The following is a 22,430-nucleotide window of genomic DNA, read 5'->3' as shown; positions in this document are numbered from 1 at the left end:
ATTACCTCACACTGATCAGATTACCATTCAATAAGGACAGAAGAATAACAAGTAAAAAGTAATTAGGGTTAACACTGGGAGAGAAATTATTGAGGCAAATGAGCCTTTATCACTTTGGAGGTAGGAATCGCTAATTAACTATGCATGAAACATAACACCGGAAAACAGCAGTAAAAAATTAACACACAAGGAGTGAATACGGTTCATTTCATCTGGGCATGGATTTTCTGGGCTGTGCTGTTAATTAATCTCATTTGCCCGTGTTGTGTAGCAAGGATGTGTTTTACAGTCTCTGGGCTGTAGTCACAACACTGCCATCTATTGTCTGACAGCGGAACTGCACTGAGCTGCCGGAGTAGCCACAGATGCTCCAATACGAGGTGATGAAAGTCCTGCTATGTCACATCACACCACTACATCAGAACTAGAAGGCATGGAGTAACTGGACACAATATACCACCATCTACTTACTGAGGATCAGAAAATGTACGTATATCTACTATCTACAGAAAATAAATCAACAAGAGGAAAGAGAGACAGAGTACAGGTCAGATGACTCACCTTGTACAGAGAGGTCAAAGGTGGCCAGTTCGCTCTTGATCATCTCTTCACTGGACTTGACCTTGGTCTGAGAGCTGGCCTTCAAAAAGTCAGACTTCCCAAACTTGGCCTTGTCCCCCTGAAAGGCCCTGAACTCATCCGAGGCCTCGTTCAGGTTCCCCTCGGAGCCCGGCTCGGCCGCTGCCGTGGGGGAGTCTGACTTCTCCGACACCGTGCTGGCAAAGTCCCCAAAGTCATCATCCTCGTCCCCACCCAAACCTCCCGGCTCACAAGATCCAAAGTCAGCGAAGGCCTCAAACTTGCTGTCGGTCGACACACTATCCTCTGTTGAGAAGGTGGTGATCTTCGTCTGGCAGGTGTGTGTGATGGGGATGTTCTCTGTGCTGCCGAACGGCGTCTCCTTCCTGTGGACTACGTCTGAGGGGAGAGAGGAGGAAACACCAACACCGTCCAGGACCAGATGCTTCTTAGCCTGATCCTGAGCTGATAGGCATTCCTCTCTTTCTGACCAATCATAGCTTGCCAGCCTGCTGACTGTTGCCGTTCCAAAGGGGTCAAACTTCACGTCGTCTCCTTCTGTAATGACAACACAAAATACACACTGGTACCTCTAAGTGGGAAAAGCATAGGGTGCTGAAATGATAGCTACTACTCAGTCAGCCATGATAAAGTGAAAAGGCATTTGGGCAAGCTATGATATGTTATATGAAAAATACTTACTGTGGGAGCCATATTCTGTTTCTGACGCTGAATGTGTGTTGACTTACAACAAGCAGTTTTACTTTGCTCAGAGTACCACCTCATCTCCCCTACATTGTAACAGCGAGATCAAATGCACCGCATTTAATCTTGTGCTGCACTATAGTGTGTGTAAGGGTTCACATACTAGGAGGGATAAAAAGCCGAAATTGATTGGGTTCTAAAAATATGTTTCTTCACCAGTCTATTTCCAATTGGTGACATAGATGACAGATAATATAGGGGTACAACATACGCTCGTTGCTCACATACAGATACAGTGAAATATTAGTTTGGATAATACCAATAGGTTTAAAACCTCTACAGGATCCCCCCGCGGGAAGGTTGAGCTAACGTAGGCTCATTAGCATGAGGTTATAAGTAACAAGAACATGTCACAGGACATATCTGATATGGGCAGAAAGCTTAAATTCAATGTTAATCTAACTGCATTGTCCAATTTACAGTAGATATTACAATGAAAGAATACCATGCTATTGTTTGAGGAGAATGCACAGTTATGACCTTGAAAATGTATTAATAAACCATTTAGGCACTTTTGGGTAGTCTTGATACAACATGTTGAACAGAAATGCAATGGTTCATTGAATCAGTCTAAAACTTTGCACATACACTGCTATCATCTAGTGGCCAAAATCTAAACTGCGCCTAACCTGGAATAGTACATTATGGCCTTTCTCATGCATTTCAAAGATATCAAAAAACACTATTTTTTCTTTGTATTATCTTTTACCAGATCTAGTTTGTTATATTCTCCCATATTAATTTCACATTTCCACAAACGTTTCAAATGGTATCAAAAATATGCATATCATTGCTTCAGGTCCTGAGCTACAGGCAGTTAGAATAGGGTATGTCATTTTAGGCGAAAGTTGGGGAAAAAGGGTCCGATCCTTAAGTTAAAGGGATACTTTGTGATTTTGGCAATGAGGCCCTTTATATACTTCCCCAGAATCAGATGAACTTGTAGATACCATTTGTATGTGTCTGTGTCCAGTGTGAAGGAAGTTAGAGGTAGTTTTGTGAGCCAATGCTAACTAGCGTTAGCACAACGTCTGGAAGTCTATGGGTATCTGCTAGCATAAATTAACCAAGGGTTGTGTTAGCTGTCCTCTGATCCAAAGGAAATAGATGTCCTGTCAGAGTTGGCTGCTGGGGTTGTGAGGTAGATTGGAGATCTGACAGTTCTGAAGCAGATAAGACAGGATAGGACGAGGCCCTGCTGTAGAACACCTCTCTAGTGTTTTCTCTAGGTGTGTGACAATACTGTAGCACAAACTATTAGGAGCAGACAGTTCTGCTAACATGATGATACAAAATGACATCCGTTTCATGACAGATTGCCATGGCAACCTCAGTAGTGGAGTGGAGCCGTTCGGTCTCTGTATTGATTATCTACCCCACAAACTGTGTTGTACAAGCAGAACACTGTTCAATTCATAACATATCAGGCAGGAATTGTATAACTACCGGTAACATAAACAAGCACACATTCTTACAAGTGCTCACACAGTCACACACTCAAACACTCAGAGATACACACGCCTTCTAAGATACAGTATAACCTGCAGGAATGTGTGGACCCCAGTCAGCGTAGCCTCATGCGTGACAGAACCCTTGCACGCAAAAAAGCAATTTGTGAAATTGACAAGGAGCTAGTGTAGTAGTAAGCCTAGTGTAGCTAGATCATAATCTGGCCTCTGAGGATAGGGAAGGGAGAAAATAAGACGGTACGCATTTCAGCAATACCAATAGTAATATTTATTACGACAACATGGGTTAAGAGAGCGAGAAAGATCACAAAATACTCTGAGAGAGGTCTATTGTTACAAGAGGTTTGCCAAACTAACACTTGTAAAAGTATATTTGAATCATTTAGAACACAAGGGCATGCAGAGTCAGAAAATAAGAGAAGAAAAACAAACAGAGAAAACGGTAAAAGAAAGAAACCCCCAGGAGAATATAGCTGCAGAAAGCAGAATGAGAAGGCACATTCACAGACTAAAATGAGTAAATCTCGGTAGAAGAAGACACACTGTAGTAATACTAATAGGGTGGAAAGCAACAGGTTGATTGATAGAAAGATATTTGAATACAGAACACTTGAAAAGCCAAGGTGATTTAAAGGACAGGTTCAAGGCAGGAGAGTGATTAACCCTTTGAGGACCTGAACGCTTCTCTTCTATTCTCGCCATGATAGAAACTCAAATGTCAACGGGAGACGTTTGAGATAAAATAAATAAGGGTTTTGTCATTTTTAAATCAAAACTTTGTGTCCTACTACATAATGACAACATCATATAAATAGGATACATTTCTACAGTCTACTACATCCAATAGGACTCAGAGGCATTACATTGCCTTCCATTCTATTTCTGAGAATTTGGAGGAAAGGTATGGATCACCAAATCCACATGTCCATTACCGTTCACAAGTTTGGGGTCACTTAGAAATGTCCTTGTTTTTAAAGAAAAGCTAATTTTTTGTCCATTTAAAATAACATCAAATTGATCAGAAATATAGGGTAGACATTGTTAATGTTGTAAATGACTATTGTAGCTGGAAACAGCAGCTTTTTTATGGAATATCTACATTGACGTACAGAGGCCCATTATCAGCAACCATCACTCCTGTGTTCCAATGGCACGGTGTGTTAGCTAATCCAAGTTGATAATTTTAAAAAGGCTAATTGATCATTAGAAAACCCTTTTGTAATTATGTTAGCACAGTGCTGATTAAGACGCAATAAAACTGGCCTTCTTTAGACTAGTTGAGTATCTGGAGCATCAGCATTTGTGTGTTTGATTACAGGCTCAAAAGGGCCAGAAACAAAGAACTTTCTTCTGAAACTCATCAGTTTATTCTTGTTCTGAGAAATGAAGGCTATTCCATGCGAGAAATTGCCAAGAAACTGAAGATCTCGTACAATGCTGTGTACTTCTCTCGTCACAGAACAGCGCAAACTGGCTCTAACCAGAATAGAAAGAGGAGTGGGAGGCACCGGTGCACAACTGAGCAAGAGGACAAGTACATTTGAATGTCTAGTTTGAGAAACAGACGCCTCACGAGTCCTCAACTGGCAGCTTCATTAAATAGTACGTGCAAAACACCAGTCTCAACGTCATCAGTGAAGAGGCGACTCCGGGATGCTGGCCACTCTATTTCTGATCAGTTTGATGTTATTTTAAAAAGGACAAAAAATTGCATTTTCTTTCAAAAACAAGTACATTTCTAAGTGACCCCAAACTTTTGAACGGTAGTGTATGTAAACTTGTCAAGTGATCCAACTGCATTTTTCTCCATTATGATTCTTCATAAGACCATTCTGCTCAAGCTCTCAAAGGGTTAAAGAAACAAAGCGGCTATCTTACCACAAGACCTCAGAGAGGTTCTTCATCTTGTCCAATCACAGGTGACAAAATAGATTTAAAGAGACAGTATAATTTCTCTTGCTACCTATTAGTTCAACGCTCCTGTGTACAGGCTCTTAATAAGACTCATTCAATAACTAACAGCAAGATAGGGTTTCTCAAGATAATAATCAATCTTTGATTCTGAACAAATCTAAAATATTTTCCATAACTAGGCTATCCTCATAAATACATTTAATCTTCAAATAGTTTACACAACACAGTTTAAAACAATATCAGGAAGTCTATCTAGTTTGAAAATAAATAAGAATTCATTTTCCTGTAATAAAAATACACTATTAAATCTGTATACATTTAGTATTTTTTTAATTTTCTTTAATAAAAACAACTAGTAATACTGTTAAGCAGAAAAATGGCATCCTATAATATGTTCTTGTCAATTTCACAAATTGAACAGGCAGCCACACTGCAGCAAAAAAGCAAGGCAGGGAGGGTATCAATAACTTCAGTGTGTTCTCAAGGAGCCTGTTCGTAGACCAACACATAACAAAACATACCTGAATATCAAAGACAAATGAAAAGGCTTCCTTTTGAGCTGCTCTGACCCAAAGGAGCCCCGGTCGGGGGAAATAAACACTGTCTCTTTAAGGTTGGTTACATTATATCCAGGATTGAACACAGTGCAAGCATGGTGAGGGTTTCACACTCCAAGGCCTGCTACTGAACACTTTCTTAAAGATGAGAATTGATTGGTGCTGTCCAGAAACAAAAATACTGATTGGATGAACGTGGGCCAGAATAAAAGAGAGCAGCAATTAACAGGTTCTGAGGAATGTTTTCAACGCTCCACTATCTCCATCATATTAATGGCAACCATTTTGCTGCATCTCCGGGATCCGTTGCCATTGCTCATTGTCTTACTCTCTCCTTCGAGAGTAGCCTAACCATTTCAGTTAAACTGAAAGTTGATTTATTCTGATGTGCAATAAAAACTTAAACAAAAAAAATGGGTGTCATTACATTGATCATTTCCCGATTTAGAATAACTAAAATGGTGAATTCCTAGACGGAACTTGATTGTGATGCCTCTTTGCCCGAACTGCTAAAACCAATAAACTGATATGTTGGCTAGTGTTGAAATATTATAGGCTATAAGGACATCTCACTGCACACTTATGCCAATAGATAAGCACATGGGTGTTAAAAGGAGTGTGCTGCTCACACACAGGGGATGTAAGGAGAGACCTTGAATGTACTCAGAGGAATATGAGACGTGATATGGAAGATGAGATGCTTGGTAAATTAATTACGATCATGAGAGAGGAGAAGGGTGCTGATATGGGCAATGCCTGGACATTAAGGCTAATTAGATTCCATGAGAGTGTTTCCATTTAGAGGTTCAGTACCCTGGTCCGCTAACCTCTGATCTCTTTGTAGTGATGTGGGCTTTGTGGGGTCAGGGCCAAGAGACCACTTAGTGCTTTTGCTCCATCTCCCTAAACCTATGGGAGACTGAGACCCAACACTGGGAGTGTCAAGGAATACTATATGGGTACTCTCTCACACACAGTTGGAAAACTCACTCGTACACATACAAAACACAACCAAGCAATCACACTCACACATACCAACACACAACGAGCAATCAAAACAATTTACTCAATGCAATAAAATAAACTGTGTGATATGATAAACTGTAGGTGATTTTTGCCATTCATAAATACTTTTTGCCTTTTCATAAATACTTTCTTTTCACATAATACTGAAGTACAGTGCATTCGGAAAGTATTCAGACCTCTTACCCTTTTTCCACATTCTGTTACGTTACAGCCTTATTCTAAAAGTTATTAAATAAATGTTTCCCTCATCAATCTACAGACAATACCCCACAATGACAAAGCAAAAACTGGATTTTAGAAATGATTGCACAATAATTTAAAAAGAATACCTTATCGACATAAGTATTCAGACCATTTGCTATTAGACTCGAAATTGAGCTCAGGTGAATCCTGTTTCCATTGATCATCCTTGAGATGTTTCTACAACTTGGAGTCCACCTGTGTTAAATTCAATTGATTGGACATGATTTGGAAAGGCACACACCTGTCTATATAAGGTCCCACAGAAGACAGTGCATGTCAGAGCAAAAACCAAGCCGTGAGGTCGAAGGAATTGTCCAAGACAGGATTGTGTGGAGGCACAGATCTGGGGAAGGGTACCAAAATAATTCTGCGGCATTGAAGGTCCCCAAGAACAGTGGCCTCCATCATTCTTAAACAGAAGAAGTTTGGAACCACCAATACTCTTCCTAAACTGGCCGCCCAGCCAAACTGAGCAATCAGGGGAGAAGGGCCTTGGTCAGGGAGGTGACCAAAAACCCAGTGGTCACTCTGACAGAGCTCCAGAGTTCCTTTGTAGAGATGGGAGAAACTTCCAGAAGGACAACAATCTCTGCAACACTCCATCAATCAGGCCTTTATGGTAAAGTGGCCAGACGGAAGCCATTCCTCAGTAAAAGACACATGACAGCCCGCTTGGGGTTGCAAAAAGGCACCTAAAGGACTTTCAGACCATGAGAAACAAGATGCTCTGGTCTGGTGAAACCAAGATTGAACTCTGGCCTGAATGGCAAGCTTCACGTCTGGAGGAAACCTGGCACCATCCCTACGGTGACGCATGGTGGTGGCAGCATCATGCTGTGGGGATGTTTTTCAGTGGCAGGGTCTTGGAGACTAGTCAGGATCGAGGAAAATATTAACAGAGTAAAGTACAGAGAGATTCTTGATGAAAACCTGCTCCAGAGCGCTCAGGACCTCAGACTGGGACGAAGGTTCACCTTCCAACAGGACAATGACCCTAAGCACACAGCCAAGACAATGCAGGAGTGGCTTTGGGACAAGTCATTGAATGTCTTTGAGTGGCCCAGCCAGAGCCTGGACTTGAACCCGATCAAACCTCTCTGGTGAGACGCCATCCAACCTGACAGAGCGTGATAGGATCTGCAGAGAATAATTTAAGAAACAGGTGTGCCAAGCTTGTAGCGTCATACCCAACAAGATTTGAGGCTGTAATCGCTGCCAAAGGTGCTTCAACAAAGTATTGAGTAAAGGGTCTGCATACTTAAGTAAATGTGATATTTCATTTTATTTATATTTATTGTTGCAAAAAAATCTAAAAACCTGTTTTTGCTTTGTCATTATGGGGTATTGTGTGTTGATTATTGACAAAAAACAATTTAATCAATTTTAGAATAATGTTGTAATGTAACAAAATGTGGAAAAAGTCAAGGGGTCTGAATACTTTCCGAATGCACTGCATGTCCACTCTCAAGGAACATCTTTACAAATGTTCCTTGTATGCCTCTTATTATCATCATGTTTGATTTGATAACTGAGCATTAAGCATCAATATAATAAATCTGAGGAAGAATTTGGCTTGCTGTGAGTAAAGGTAAAGCCTATTGCAGCATACAGTAACTGGGCATTCTGAAAGTGATAAATGAAAGAAAATCTCCTGGTACAGAGGCCCATCACCATTACATGGCCCTGCGTTAATCTGCATTCAGCCATTTTAGTTGCGTCACTCAACAAAAGGTGCATTGAGGAGATGAGCGATGTGTGCTATGACAGCACAGACAGGGAATGAAGGCCAGTGGTATCATAGAGCAGCTTGACTGCATCACATCAACCTGACTGTCTCTCATCAGAGGAGGCGAGGAGGCCTGTGCTTTGACTGTGCTACAAATTCTAAACAAATTAGAAATAAATAATACATTAATCTAAAGTACCTTAATACATTTAATAAATAAATAAATAATAAATAGTAGGTGAATAAATATGCTGAATTTAATACCAGGTAACGATGGGTTTGGGAATGAATGACTGGTGGGTGTGATGAGATGACTGTCTCATCATGATTTAGCAGTAATGTGGATGAGCTAGCTCACTGCTTTGCCCTCTAGTCTAAACCCTAGTTGAATGGGCGCTAAGGGGCACTGAGGGGGGTGGAGACAGAGAGGCCACCGCCAGGCCTACTATTGGTTCTCTATGTGTGACTGGACGGGGCCTCACCAGAGGAGGCGCACTAGTTCCTCACCTGCGGCGGGGGGTTGGTGGGCCGAGAGGCCCGGCAGGTCCAGAGAGCTGTCTGACATCACGTGCTTCAGGTCTCCACCCATGTCCGACAGCTTCATGTCCAGCTGCACTGACAGAGCGTCCTCAGAGTCCTCCTTGCCCACGCTGCTGCCCCCGATGGATGGGAGGTCTAGGGACTTAACTGAAGCCGAGTCCTCCTTGCCTCCGTGTTTGAAGGCTGACACCTTATCCACCAGGCTCTTCTCCGAGGACCCCAGCGCCGTGCAGAACTTGGATGACTGGAAGTCGGCGAAGTCGTCTGCTTCGCTCCTGAGTGAAGAGAACGATCCGCCGGCACTCTCCTTGTTGTCGTCGTACGCCAAGCCTCCCTCCAGAGACAGCTGCTTGAACACGTCGTACTTGTCAGAGCCCTGCTGGGGCCGCTGTGTAGCGATGGTGGTCTCTCCTCTCCCCTCTGCCCTGCCCTCTCCAGACCTCAACCCCTCACCCCTGGTCTCCCCCCCAGAGCTGCCGAAAGCCATGAAGTCTGCAAAGTCATCCTGAGATGCTGCCACGCCCCCTCCCAGAGCAGTGCCAATAGGAGCAGCCTCAGAAGACGAGGCGGGGCCAAAGAGGGCAAAGTTGCCAAAGTCCTCAGCCTCTCCCCCAGGGGGCTTGGCCCCACCTGGTGGGAGCACTAGGGAGGGGGGCACAGAGGGGAAGGGACTGGGCTCGGTCTCAGCAGGGGTGGGGGCTGAGGGAGACATAGAGGAGAAGAGATCCAGGTCAGCCATGTTGAGAGGGTTTTTAGGCTGAGAGAGAGAGACTGCTGGTTGTTGTTGATGTAGATGTAGCTGATTTTGTAGTTGCGGTAGAGACTGTGAGTTAGGGAAAGCAGGAGGGAAGGCTGGCTGAAACATCTTGGCCTGGTCTGGAGGGTCTAGTGGAGAGATGCTGTCGGCGGTTTTAAAGTCTGTGAAGCCATCATCCACGCTGACAGACTTGAAATCGGCAAATCCTTCGCCTGCGAAACAAATAGAACAATTGAAGAGGATTGCAAAAGCATTTAACACAGCAGCCAGACAGGAAGGACATTGGCATGACACAAAGTAACATCAGTCGCCTCAGTTCCAGATTTTTTAATAATTTCACAATCCTACAAGAGAGAGGCGGATTAGTTACGCCTCTGTAACATAGCAGAGGCACGTGGTGAATTTCAAGCAGTGGAGAGACCTGCGCTGGGCTGTAGTCCAGAGACACACTACTATGAAAGAACAGCAGCAGCACACAGCAGTACACAAACCAGGCTGGGCTCTCTACAGAGACACACACCACACCACAACATGCAACAAGCCGTCTGTCAGTCCCTAACCGTGGGAAAGAACTCCCTACAATCTACAAAGACTTCCTCCCAAGTCTCAGTAGTGTTTTCGATTTTTAGAACAGCATCTTATTCCCAAACCACACATTTTACTTCAATCATGACAGGAGGGCCCTAGAAAACCACAAAGGAAAAGTGGGTAGAGAGAGTTGTGGTTGTAGGGGCTGCTACACAGCTGCAGTGACAGAAGCAGGAAATTGTGTTCACACCACTTCTGTTTTGTGGGAAAGAGAGAACTAATGTGCTCATTATGGAGAATGAGCCTGGCAGGCAGCACACAGGAAAGGTCACTGCAATCAGACTCAGGCAGGACTTACTGGAGTCGTGAGAGCTGATGTCCCTATCGGAAACTGTTCTAGTGAAACAGGGAACAGCAGGAAACAGACCTACATCAGGGCGACTTCTGAATATACTGAACACTCTGGAAATGTGCGCAAGATAAAAGCACACACACTACAAAGCAAACACAGCACTCAGAAAAGATACAAATAGTATTCTTCTTGGTACTCAGTCTCTAACCCCTTCCCATTTACACAACTCTACATTGGTCTAAATCTAGGTAGAACACATGGCTATTTCGGTCTACCTACAAAAAAAAAGTCATCAAACATATTTTCTCCTCCAAGGCTACTGTGACTTTGTGTTTGAAGGTCTGTCAGTTTCTTCCTCTAGCCATCTGTTGAGTACAGGGACCATATCAGAGCCCAGTCCCACTACGCACTCTCTGAGAGAAGGGTTGGGAGCTGTGTGGTTTGGCTTGGAAACAGTGTGGTTTGGCTTGGGAACAGTGTGGTTTGGCTTGGGAACAGTGTGGTTTGGCTTGGGAACAGTGTGGTTTGGCTTGGGAACAGTGTGGTTTGGCTTGGGAACAGTGTGGTTTGGCTTGGGAACAGTGTGGTTTGGCTTGGGAACAGTGTGGTTTGGCTTGGGAACAGTGTGGTTTGGCTTGGGAACAGTGTGGTTTGGCTTGGAAACAGTGTGGTTTGGCTTGGAAACAGTGTGGTTTGGCTTGGAAACAGTGTGGTTTGGCTTGGAAACAGTGTGGTTTGGCTTGAGAACAGTGTGGTTTGGCTTGGAAACAGTGTGGTTTGGCTTGGAAACAGTGTGGTTTGGCTTGGGAACAGTGTGGTTTGGCTTGGGAACAGTGTGGTTTGGCTTGGGAACAGTGTGGTTTGGCTTGGGAACTCTGTGTGCGTGTGCGCGTGCGTGTGACCCCAGCCCAGAGCCAGGGAAAGCTCTACTTACCTACTGGTTTCCTGTCACCTGGTGGCTCTAGCTGTCGGAACACACTGTATTTGTCTCCGCCAAAATCTGGGTCAAACAAGATAAACAAAACAGGTAAGCTTTCAACTGAATGATAAATTACAGCATAATTGGCAGGCAGGCAAGCAAATGTACTGTACTACAATACCACACAAAGACTGTTAGGTAAGTATTCTATGACAAACATGAATGTCTATTTCCTACACATCTGTTAGTTGTGGTGGAGGATGAGCGTATCAGCAGTGAATAGTTGAGGTGTGTTGTAGGGCCAGGAGGGTGTGTACCTGAGGCAGACTGAGAGGGCTCTGGAGGCTGCTCCACCGAGAGCTGCTTGAAGACAGCATACTTATCAGAGGATGACGAGGAGGAGCCAGAGACCGGAGTCAGAATGGCAGGAACACTGCAGACAGACAGACAATACACCATGCTCAGTCCACAGGGGAGTCTGGGGCTGTGTCCCAAGTTGCACCCTATTGCCTATATAGTGCACTAGTTATGACCAGAGTGCGCTATGTATGTAGGAAATGTATGTAGGGAATAGTAGTGGACTATGTATGTAGGGATTTTTGGACGCAGTCTGGGGGTCAATGCTGCACCCATCTCCCTTACCTTAATCCCTTTAAACTGCCTGAGTCGATTGGACACTTACAATGGTGAAATCCCATTGCAGTTTTATACCATACTCTCCCGCAGATAAGACACAGGGAATCAAAAGCCTGGAGGGAATGAGGGATCTCTCCTGATGCCTAGCCTTCAACTGACCATCATCTTGTTAAGAGCCATTCTACTGCTGCTGTGAGAGCCACCTGTCTATTCTGACGATTCAGCGTGGGGTTTTTCAGTCTCCCTTTCAATTGGACAGTGATCTGAGACCGGGGGGGGGGGGGGGGGGGTACGCAGGAGGAAACAATTAAGCTTTTGTTTTTGGGGAGAGAGGAAGGGCATTTGTAAAGGACTATGCCCCCACGCCAATCAGACGTGAGAACCTTTATTTCCACATTCTCTTTGTTCTTTGTCTTATAAGATAACTGGCTTGGGGCTGCCTCTTCCTAAGGGGCACTCCCCACGCAGGGTTTGAAAAGTAATATAAAGAAACTCATTAAGAGATGGTGAGGTGCAATTGTTACGCTGGAGAGACTATTACAAGCAACTAAGAGGCCATGTACTTGTTACCCACAATACCTGTATAACATGTAGCATTCAGCTTTACTTCCATACAGAACACATCATCTTATTTAAAGTAATAGCAAACACTGATCCAGCCACTGAACTGAAGTCAGTCAGTCTGTACTGTACCTGTTTTGGTGCAGAGAGGGTGTGTTGGTGGGGAAGGTTTCCCCTGACTCCCCCTGGAATTCAGTGAAGGACTGGTCCCCTCCTCCTGCCCTGGGGGCCTCCTGGAAGTCCTGGAAGTCATCATCGTCTGCTTTCCCCTAAACACACCACCAAGACGATGGACACATGAGTGAGTAAACACAGAATGAATGAGCACACTTTGGATAAAAGTGTCTACTAAATGGCATAAATTCTATAATTATACATAATGTGAAATGAAACCACATGTATCTGTATATACTATGGAGAGGCTTGGTTGGCTCAGTGGCTGGATGTGATACCTGCAAATTTGGGAAGTTGGTGATGAAGTTGGTGGGTAGTGGGGCCGAGGGTAGAGGAGTACCAGGAGGAGCCCTGCCCATGACTGCTGGTGCTGGGGTAGGCATGGCCATGGACACAGGGACAGGGGGCTGAGTCATCATGGGCTGCTGGTGTTGGTGCTGGATGACAGGGGCCATAGCCATAGCCAGGGCAGGCAGGTTGGGCACCGGGGGAGAGGGGAACTGGCTCAGGATCTCCACATTCATGGCTGGAAGACCACTCTGCAGGGGAGGGATGAACAGGGATCAGTGGTCAGGTTCAGATGAGGCTGCGTCTCCTAAATGATGATATATTTATTTTAAATGGTATTTATGCCCCCTTTTACATGCATCATAATTTAAATGACTGAAACCCAATTGAAACACTGTAGAAATGATAATGAACCTACATTCATACAATTTCTTGTCTGTGTCCTGCTCGCTAATAATCACCAAAATGAAAGCTAGACTGTCGGGGAGCATCGAATTCCAAAAACGATGGATAGAGGACTATTTTTTGCAAATTATAACACATTTTCAGTGCGGCCCTTCGGACATCGCTGAAGACCGAATGCGGGCCCCCGGGGCAAAATGAGTTTGACTCCCCTGCTCTAGCTCTTTGATATGCTACTAGTGCCATCGACCTAGAAACTGATAGCCTAGCCTATTATGTATGTGCATCATAATTATAAAGCAGTGACACTGGAAAATTGTGCGTTTCCTTTCATCCAACCCAATCATCTATTATAATTGTATTCCATCCAGCAGGAGCCAGACAGATGTTTTGCTGAAATAAATCATTCATTAGTCAAGTTCCATTTTAACAGCCATCACTGGCGGCGGCTTCCCAATCTTTTTCATCATTGTACAAAGGATGCAGCTCATGCCGGCGCTCCCTCAAGACTCTTACGTAACAAAATAAGTGATATTATTCTCGCTGTGGCAGGTGGCGGTGGCGTGCAGAGTGAGTTGTGCAGTGCAGAGGATTGTCAGTCTCCCAGTGCTGGGTGCTGGTGAGCGACAGTGCCGGGCCAGGCCGGGGGAGATAAGAGGTCTGCTGTCACACTAGACCGAGAAGAGACTCAGTCACTTTCACCTGGCTGCCTGAGCTCACACCACCACCCTCCCAGGGCCCAGAGCTGAGATTCAGCACAGTCACTCACTATCAGTCTCCCTTTCACATGTCTGGGGTGACTGACTGTAAGACCGTTCACGGAAGATCAACTGCACACATAATAATATGCTAGGCCTAACTACTGAAGTGAAGTAAGGTGCTATGAAACATAGTTTTAGGGACTGTCCTTTACTTCACATGAAGAAAAGATCACAGTGAAGGATGGCCTTGTGTCCCCAATGACAGAACAGATCCTCAAATCTTTCTGTTGTTAATAACTCGGACCCTTTAAAAAATGTAAGGTGATGCAAATGCCTACCTGTGCCACACCAATCAGAGCCAGGACTGTGTAGAGCTCCTCCTTGGTCAGCATGCCAGGTGTGGTGCGATTGGCTGAGGCCCAAATCTGGCCCAGTGCTTCCCTGGGCAGGCCTGAGGACATCAGGATGGGGTAGAGCTTGGCTGTGTCGATGCCCCCCGGAGTCATGGTGAACTGCAGGACCTTCTTGAACATCTCTGGAAGGGAGAAAGAGAAGGCATAGCAACAGGTCAAACATATTACAGAAAGACTGGGTAGAACTAGGAAGTTCTCTGACTCAATGGAGAAGGCGTTGGAGAGGATCTGAGTAGACACCATAGACATAATGCATCATTGGTAGAAACCTGTTCCAAAACGTAGGTGTTTACCTGGGATGAGGCTGTCGTTGTAGAGCCAGCCTGGTACCATGGGCTGAGGGTACCCACCAACACCTGCTGTCAGCAACACAGGGACAGTTATGTTAGGAGCTGAAGCAGAGACTTAGGGCTGGGTGTACTACCTGCTCTTATCTCACCAGACCAGAGCCTGCCTGGATAGTATTCTCCACCTTCTGGAGATCTGAGTGGAAATGTAATGCTGCTCTGCACTGATTCACTAAGGACACATCCAAAATGGCACTCTGATGCACTACCTTTAACCAGGGCCCATATGGATCTGGTCAAAAGGAGTGCACTATAACAGGAATAGGGTGCCATTTGGGATTCCACATCCTAAGCTTCCTGCTGCTTCATACAACTATTCATGTGTCCTTGTACCAGAACCAACTACTCCGACAGCTCCTGAGGAGGAAGAGAGGGTTGGATTTGGGTTATCAAACAAATAAATGAGCCTCTCTCTTTAATTCATAGTGACATTGATCTAAATATTCTGTGTAACCATGAGGTAATTTTAAAAGCAGCTCCTAAAACACACACGGTGCATTCAGAGAGGAATATGCCTTAATGGATGCCTTAGACTAGTAGGTCGAAATGACAAATGTTGACTCAAGCAGCTACTAGGCTACATCATCCCCTCATCAGACCAGCTCAATCGTCTCAGACACTTAAATAACTATCACAGTTCACCCAGTCTCTGATGAGGAGCCTCTACATTGCCTTGGATGACAGACAGCAAGCGACTGAGGAAAAAGACCAACAAACGAAACCAAATAGACAGCAGCAGAGTAGCAGAGTGGCATGCAGAATAAGAATGAGGCCCCAGGTCTAAACCCACAGGCCCCGAGTAGGAACGGGTCAATCCAAGCGTAGCATCTCATCCGTGTTAAACCTAAGCAGTCAGCAGCATGCGCCAGTCTCTCTATGACTGCGTCAAATGACACCCATTACCTACAGGGCACTGGTCAAAAGTAGTACACTATATAGAAAACGGTGGGCCATTTGGGACACAGCCAGAGCGAGAGAGGTCAATCTCTGGGAAAGTGATCCCCAGTAGAGGAACAGACAGAGGATTATTTAGTCAGCAGCCAGGTATTCCTCCAGGGGATCTCCACATTGTGCAGGCTAGCGTGAGACAGGCCTAATGAGATCTGGATGGAGAAGAGACCCAAGCAGAACGATTCCTCAGCTATATAGGAGTCCCGAAGCAGTTACCCAAGGAGGCAGAGATGGGACACTCTAGTCCCTATGAGTGACTCATACAAAACAGGATAAATGACATCAAAAGCTTTTAGGCTTTGCCAAACCAATCTGTGAGCCCAGATGTGGTTAGTATGATTTCCATTACAGATTGGAAAATCAAGAGAAGTATCAGGGTTAGAAACAGTAAAATCACATTTTCTGAAGTCTTATCAGTCAACGTTGAAGTGTTTGCTGAAAAATAAGAGAGGAATCGGGGGCATTCGGCCATAAGCTTGAGTGGAGAGTGAAAAAATAGATAGGCCCCATGCTCTGCGTTGACTGTGTTAATTCTGCAGTGAACGAAGGCAGAGAGAGAGACTGTTAAGAAATGGTTTCTTTTCTCACCACCGTCACTACTGGTTTGGGAAGGAGGGGTGTCGGCTTGCGGTGAGGGGGCTGTGGGCCCCTGTGCTGGTGCCTCTGGTTGTGGTGTTTCTATAGTGAAGGCAGAACTCAGGTCCCCAGGAGCCTCAGCCCAGTTCCGGGCCTTGGTGCTGGAGTGAAACTGGGCCGAGACTGTAGCTCTGTTAGGGGCCAGGGTCCTCTGGGACTTAAAGCTAACCTGGGCCTTCTTTTCAGCCATTAAATCACACGAGGAGAACAGTTTCTCTTCCAAGGATGGGCCTAGAGAAGTGGGTGAGGAGGAACATAGCAGTTTGATATCCCAACCATTCATACTGCCTGTTTCTTAGTTATATTGAATTTAGATTTCACAGAAACTGACCATCATTGCTTTACAGCTGTCATTCAGTGTGTCAATTTAAACTCAGGGACACTGTAAGAGTGTAGAACTGTAGTGCATCAGCAGCTTCACACATTACATGACAAATATGTTCAACTTTTGCACCTAGGTGGAGCTTCTGGCCGCTTACTGAATTCTACAGATAGGCTAGGCTATCAGTTTCTAGGTCGATGGCACTAGTAGCATATCAAAGAGCTAGAGCAGGGGAGTCAAACTCATTTTGCCCCGGGGGCCCGCATTCGGTCTTCAGCGATGTCCGAAGGGCCGCACTGAAAATGTGTTATAATTTGCAAAAAATAGTCCTCTATCCATCGTTTTTGGAATTTTCGATGCTCCCCGACAGTCTAGCTTTCATTTTGGTGATTATTAGCGAGCAGGACACAGACAAGAAATTGTATGAATGTAGGTTCATTATCATTTCTACAGTGTTTCAATTGGGTTTCAGTCATTTAAAATATGTTTTAAAATAACCACCCGCGGGCCGGATTGGACCCCCTTGCAGACCGGATCCGGTCGTATGTTTGACAATTTTTTTGCTAGAGTATGTATGTACCACCTAATTGGCTTATTATAGATGGGGGACAAGTAGGTCACTAACTCCTTAAAGGATTGGAGACAAAAAATAAAAAAATACGGAATTCCGATGTGTGTGTGCGTACCAGCTCTCGGCTGGCGTGTATCCTCTGTAGACCAGTTAGAACTCCCTCCTTCTCCGTACAGAGAACACAAGGAATGATCGAGGAGATTACAAGGCAGGGGACACAAAGAGCCAGGCTGCGTCTCAAAGAGCACCCTATTCCGCTGCCTATTCCATTAGGGAATAGGGTGCCATTTGGGATGCTACCCAAGTCTCCTGTCCTCCTGGTGTGTTTACTGTCTGTCAGAGTCTTCCTCACTATAACTGGCTTATCAGGGCCACTGCCAGCCAGAGTGAGCACTAACAGTCCCAGCCCATACTGGATGGTACAAATACATGTGCCACTGGGAGTATTTTACTAAATGTCAGTAACACAGAACTGGTTGTTGGGTACGGCACTCACATGGTTTACTTTCTAGTGTGCATTAACTTAAAGGCTTAAGTAATCTGACCATCTGTCGTACCGTCTGTATGCTTACACACAGTAAACTGACTACAAGCCGAGTCTGACGCTAGAGGGTTTTCAACACCACGACGCGGTACGGCCTATCGTCGCATCAGCAACACTGGTGATAACTTCCAAACTGTGTTATTGGTTGATTATGAACACTGAACACTGACTTATGAGGTTGATACAAACAAAAAACAAAAAAACTGTTACCTTGAAATGCAGATTGAGAGCTGGAGTTTCCAGTAGAGTGTTGGGTGGCAGTAGGAATGGACACAGAGGCAGGGAGGGACTGGGAGGAGGAGGAGGATCTCTGACCAGGACCTGGGTCTAAAGACTGGGGATGGACCTGGGAGGAGGGGGGGAAGGAGGGTCTCTGACTAGGACCTGGGTCTAAAGACTGGGGATGGACCTGGGAGGAGGGGGGGAAGGAGGGTCTCTGACTAGGACCTGGGTCTAAAGACTGGGGATGGACCTGGGAGGAGGGGGGGAAGGAGGGTCTCTGACTAGGACCTGGGTCTAAAGACTGGGGATGGACCTGGGAGGAGGGGGGGAAGGAGGGTCTCTGACTAGGACCTGGGTCTAAAGACTGGGGATGGACCTGGGAGGAGGGGGGGAAGAGGGAGGAGGAGGAGGAAGAGGCATCTACGGGCCCCTGCATAAAGTCACTAAACTCGTCATCATCATTGGTGAAAGCAGGGGGGGCGGGGTGAGAGGTGACAGAAGAGTGGGATGGTGATGAGTCTGTAAAAATGGAGGAAAACAACACAGGCTACGATGATGGGAGGTGGACACAGTGCACCGTGCTATAGCAGTGACACATAAAGGCTAGTTTGTGCAGGATCAGAAAACGTACCATGGATTCTTAAGCAAATTATTGTTGAATATGTTTACCATATGAATGAATAAATATGATAATGTCCACAGTTAATATGAACTAAGGATGTCAGATAAATTAATACTAAATAAATAAGGTGGTTAGTTTGATGTTTGCTAATAGACAACTTTCTATAATGCACAAGGTAATGACCGTGAGACACACAGTAGGTCAAGTTGAAGATCTAAAACAAAGTGAAACATGAAAGAGAAACAGAAGATTATGTTGCTCTCTTAGTATGCTAGAATCTTTGTGAGACACAGAGGCAGATACAGGCTGCTCTGTCCTTTGCAACAGCTGCTGTCACATAGTCTGGCTTTCGCCAGCCTGTTTGTCTGTCTGCCTGTCTCGTCTGTCTGTCTGCCTGCCTGCCTACACCCCAGAGGCAGCCTTATCAATCTCAGGGGAGGCTGTTCAGTCAGGCAGCAGGGGAGTGGAGCTGTGTCCTGACTCCTGGAGGACAGATAAGGAGGAAACACAGAGTGAAGGACAATGACTGTACTGATGAGTGTACCTGGCTTCTTGGGGTGTGAGGATGGCGTGGGGTGCATCTTGGCGTCTCTACTGAACCCATCCAGGTTGCCTTTGATGGCCTCCAGCGCGTCGTCCCGACTCGCCCCCATCTGTCCCTGTGGATGGGACAAATCAGGGCTCAGGAGGAGAGTGTATCAAGACTGACAGCATTGAAGCGTCCTAAATTGCATCCCATGTGTCTTTATCACACTGTGGGAACTAGGACCGAACTAGGACCGGATGAGGCATGATGATGATGAGGCTCACCTTGGGTTTGACGCTGCTCAGCAGCCTCAGCTTCTGTTTCTGCTCCTCAAACTGCCTCCTCTTCCTGTCCTCCTCCAGCATCCGCTGCTGCTGCTCCAGACGCTTCCTACACAACGTAACACACAGAGAGCATACAGCTAACACACACACTGACCACATAGACAGACAGAACAACATGTAGAGAGAAAGATAGAGAGAGAGACTCTTACTGGTGTTCCTCAGCCATCTGTTTCTGCATGTCGGCAGTGTACTGGGGCCCGGGGCCCCTCATGCCCATGAACTGCGGCTGGCCCATGAACTGCATCCCAGGGGCCTGCATCCCCATGGCCATCCCACCCTGCACAGAACACACACGCACACAAAGCGGCGGTCTCGTTAGCATTCATATCATTCCTTTCATTCATTATTATCACAGCGCAATGTCAGGAAACCAATGCATTTCTAAGTGGTTTTAACACAGAAATCACTACATAAGTACAATCAGACTGGAAATAATGTGTGCTATTAACACTATGCAACACAGAGATGTCCTAACATTTCAGCAGTAAATGGAGGAAAGGAAAAGTTGTCATTTGATAAAAAGAAAGAGCAAAGAGACAGAAATAAAGGCAGAGGATTTGGTGAGGATGAGGCAATGCCCTGCAAAGTGCTCCTTCTTCTAAATGTCTAGCCTGAATGAGAGAGGTAGCTTGAGGCAGTCTGCTCTCTTATAAAGAGCAGCATTACAGGAGAGATTGTCTTGCCCTTCTTCTTCTTTTGGCTTATTTAATACCTCAGAGGACCAAAGAGACAGTAATGTAAAACAGAATACCTTTCACTCTAGGGTAATGAAAGGAATATGTTGTGGCCATTGCATTAAAATACGCACACACAACACACCTGCATAGGCATGGCACCAGGAGGCATCTGGACTCCGAAGTTCATTCCCATCATCCCTTGCATGTTGGGCTGCATTTGGACTTGGACCATACCAGGGAAACCCTGCTGTTGTTGCTGCTGCTGTATGGGCAACATGCCTGGACGAAAACACACGACACATGTAGAGTCAACCACAAGCTCTACAAAAGGCTACACTGACAAAGGTTTGTTGCAAACCATAAAGATAACATGTAGTAACTAAAGCATGAACATGTACTGTCAAGGAGGACAATATAAGTAGAGTTGGCCCAACTGGACTGGAGTGTGTTATTGGACATAGACTAGATGTACATTGTGGAGTGAATTATTATTGCAAGCACATTTCCTGGACAGTGAAGAGTAAACAGAAGCTCAGCAACAACCCAATCTGTTTTGCCAGTGTGAGTGGAGTGCTGTGACAGCTCAGAGTAAAACAGAGGAGTATTAGGGAATAGAACAGTCCTCCTGGAGCCGCCACATGATTTACCATATAACGCCCCAACCAGGCTGAATAATGGGTTATGGATCATCCCAACAAAGTGCTGCATGCATTCTGATGTGTATTTGCTGAAACATCTAAAAAATAAAAAAAACACAGCCACTGACACAAGGGCGTGTGTGTGTTCGTTTTATGTTTTTGCACGATATTCCAAATGCCTATTTTTCGAGTTTATGAGCTTGTTCTCATGTTGTATTTTTAGTCTCCTCTCTTTCACTCCTCTGTGCTGTGTGCACCTTCCCCATTTACACCAGAGATCTGTATAACTTTTCAAATGATAAGGTTTTTACGTCTCAACTACTCAAATTGCGCGATGAGCAGACACTCCTAAAACGAGATGATCAATGAAAATTGATTCTGGAAAATGAATGCTCAGTTTGTCACAACGCGGCATTGGTACCACGTACCGGTAGCAGCATTTTAGCCAACGACTGTTATAATATCTGTCTAGTCTGTGTTTTATAAATGTGCAATAAGCATAAAACACATTATATAAGGAATTGGCAACTCGTTGTCATTCTGAGAAATAAGGTAGACCACTTGATTTTAACATGTGAACATAGTGGAAAGGCTAGCATGCTGTTCAAACAGTTGGAGACAGACAGAAGGGTGAGTTAATAACAATTCAACTGTTCAACTTTGTTAGCTAGCAAATAGATTCAAGTTGTCTTGAAACTTGACATATAAAGATTAGCTGGCTAATCACCAGCACGAGAGCTGAGAGACTGTTGATGAGACCTGTGTTCATTCTCTATAGCCTAATACCTGCTACAAGAAGTCAGTCATTATTAGTCAATACACATTGTGCATATTCTAGTTACATTTGTAACCAAAAATTGCATTTTCATAGAAAGACTTGAAAGCCAGAAAAGTGATTATTGCAACAAAAAGCAAGTTAAACTATTTTAATCAAATAAATGTAATTATTAGAGGGTCTTATGGTTGTGGAAGGGTTATATTTAGTCCTGAATTCATTAGATTATTGCTGACTGTTTTAAATGCAGTGTATTTTACCTTTAATTGTACAACAACGCTTATTTAGAGACAAAAATGTTTTTGTAAATCAAGATACATTTTGTGAATCGCCCATAAATTTGAAAAAAATAGAGATATGATTTTTAGGCCATATCACCCAGCCCTAGTTTGTTTATGAAGAGTGTCATTGTAAACTCAACAAACACCCTATACATAACACAGCTACAACATAAGCTACATGATACCAGAGAGTTGTCATGGGTAATCACCAACGCTTAGTATTGTTAAGTCATCAAGGTCAATTCCAGAGCTTACTATCACACTGCCAATGTGAGATGATCAAATATCCCCATGACCTAATAAACTATTACAAACAGATAGGACATAAACCTAGTGCCTATGTATTGTATTTGACTGATGTTGTTGTTGATAGCGCAGACTGCACATCTGAACTGACTTCACTCTGATAAACATCATTATGAGT

General features: G+C 44.7%; 1 protein-coding gene across 11 annotated transcripts in view; it reads right to left on the bottom strand.

The window, feature by feature from the left end:
• The window catches only part of LOC139548784 (synergin gamma-like), a 41,148-nt gene that overhangs the window by 12,163 nt on the left and 6,555 nt on the right, over positions 1 to 22,430 (bottom strand). For 5 of the 11 annotated variants that reach the window (XM_071358626.1, XM_071358628.1, XM_071358629.1 and 2 more), the window contains exons 3-16: positions 20,455 to 20,591; positions 19,785 to 19,912; positions 19,576 to 19,681; positions 19,310 to 19,424; positions 18,132 to 18,662; positions 16,437 to 16,715; positions 14,844 to 14,909; positions 14,476 to 14,672; positions 13,025 to 13,285; positions 12,705 to 12,841; positions 11,693 to 11,808; positions 11,391 to 11,456; positions 8,787 to 9,788; positions 562 to 1,137 (exon numbers count right to left, since the gene is read on the bottom strand). In XM_071358626.1, the coding sequence (XP_071214727.1) occupies positions 562 to 1,137; positions 8,787 to 9,788; positions 11,391 to 11,456; positions 11,693 to 11,808; positions 12,705 to 12,841; positions 13,025 to 13,285; positions 14,476 to 14,672; positions 14,844 to 14,909; positions 16,437 to 16,715; positions 18,132 to 18,662; positions 19,310 to 19,424; positions 19,576 to 19,681; positions 19,785 to 19,912; positions 20,455 to 20,591 (3,717 nt within the window). The remainder of the gene's footprint in view (positions 1 to 561; positions 1,138 to 8,786; positions 9,789 to 11,390; positions 11,457 to 11,692; positions 11,809 to 12,704; positions 12,842 to 13,024; positions 13,286 to 14,475; positions 14,673 to 14,843; positions 14,910 to 16,436; positions 16,716 to 18,131; positions 18,663 to 19,309; positions 19,425 to 19,575; positions 19,682 to 19,784; positions 19,913 to 20,454; positions 20,592 to 22,430) is intronic. The other 6 variants (XM_071358636.1, XM_071358637.1, XM_071358627.1 and 3 more) reach the window with 5 other exon arrangements.

This window comes from Salvelinus alpinus, chromosome 22 (genome assembly GCF_045679555.1).
Source record: "Salvelinus alpinus chromosome 22, SLU_Salpinus.1, whole genome shotgun sequence".
Classification (NCBI taxonomy): Eukaryota; Metazoa; Chordata; class Actinopteri; order Salmoniformes; family Salmonidae; genus Salvelinus; species Salvelinus alpinus.
Note: the sequence above shows the minus strand (reverse complement) of the source record. Positions and strands in the feature narration are given on the sequence as shown.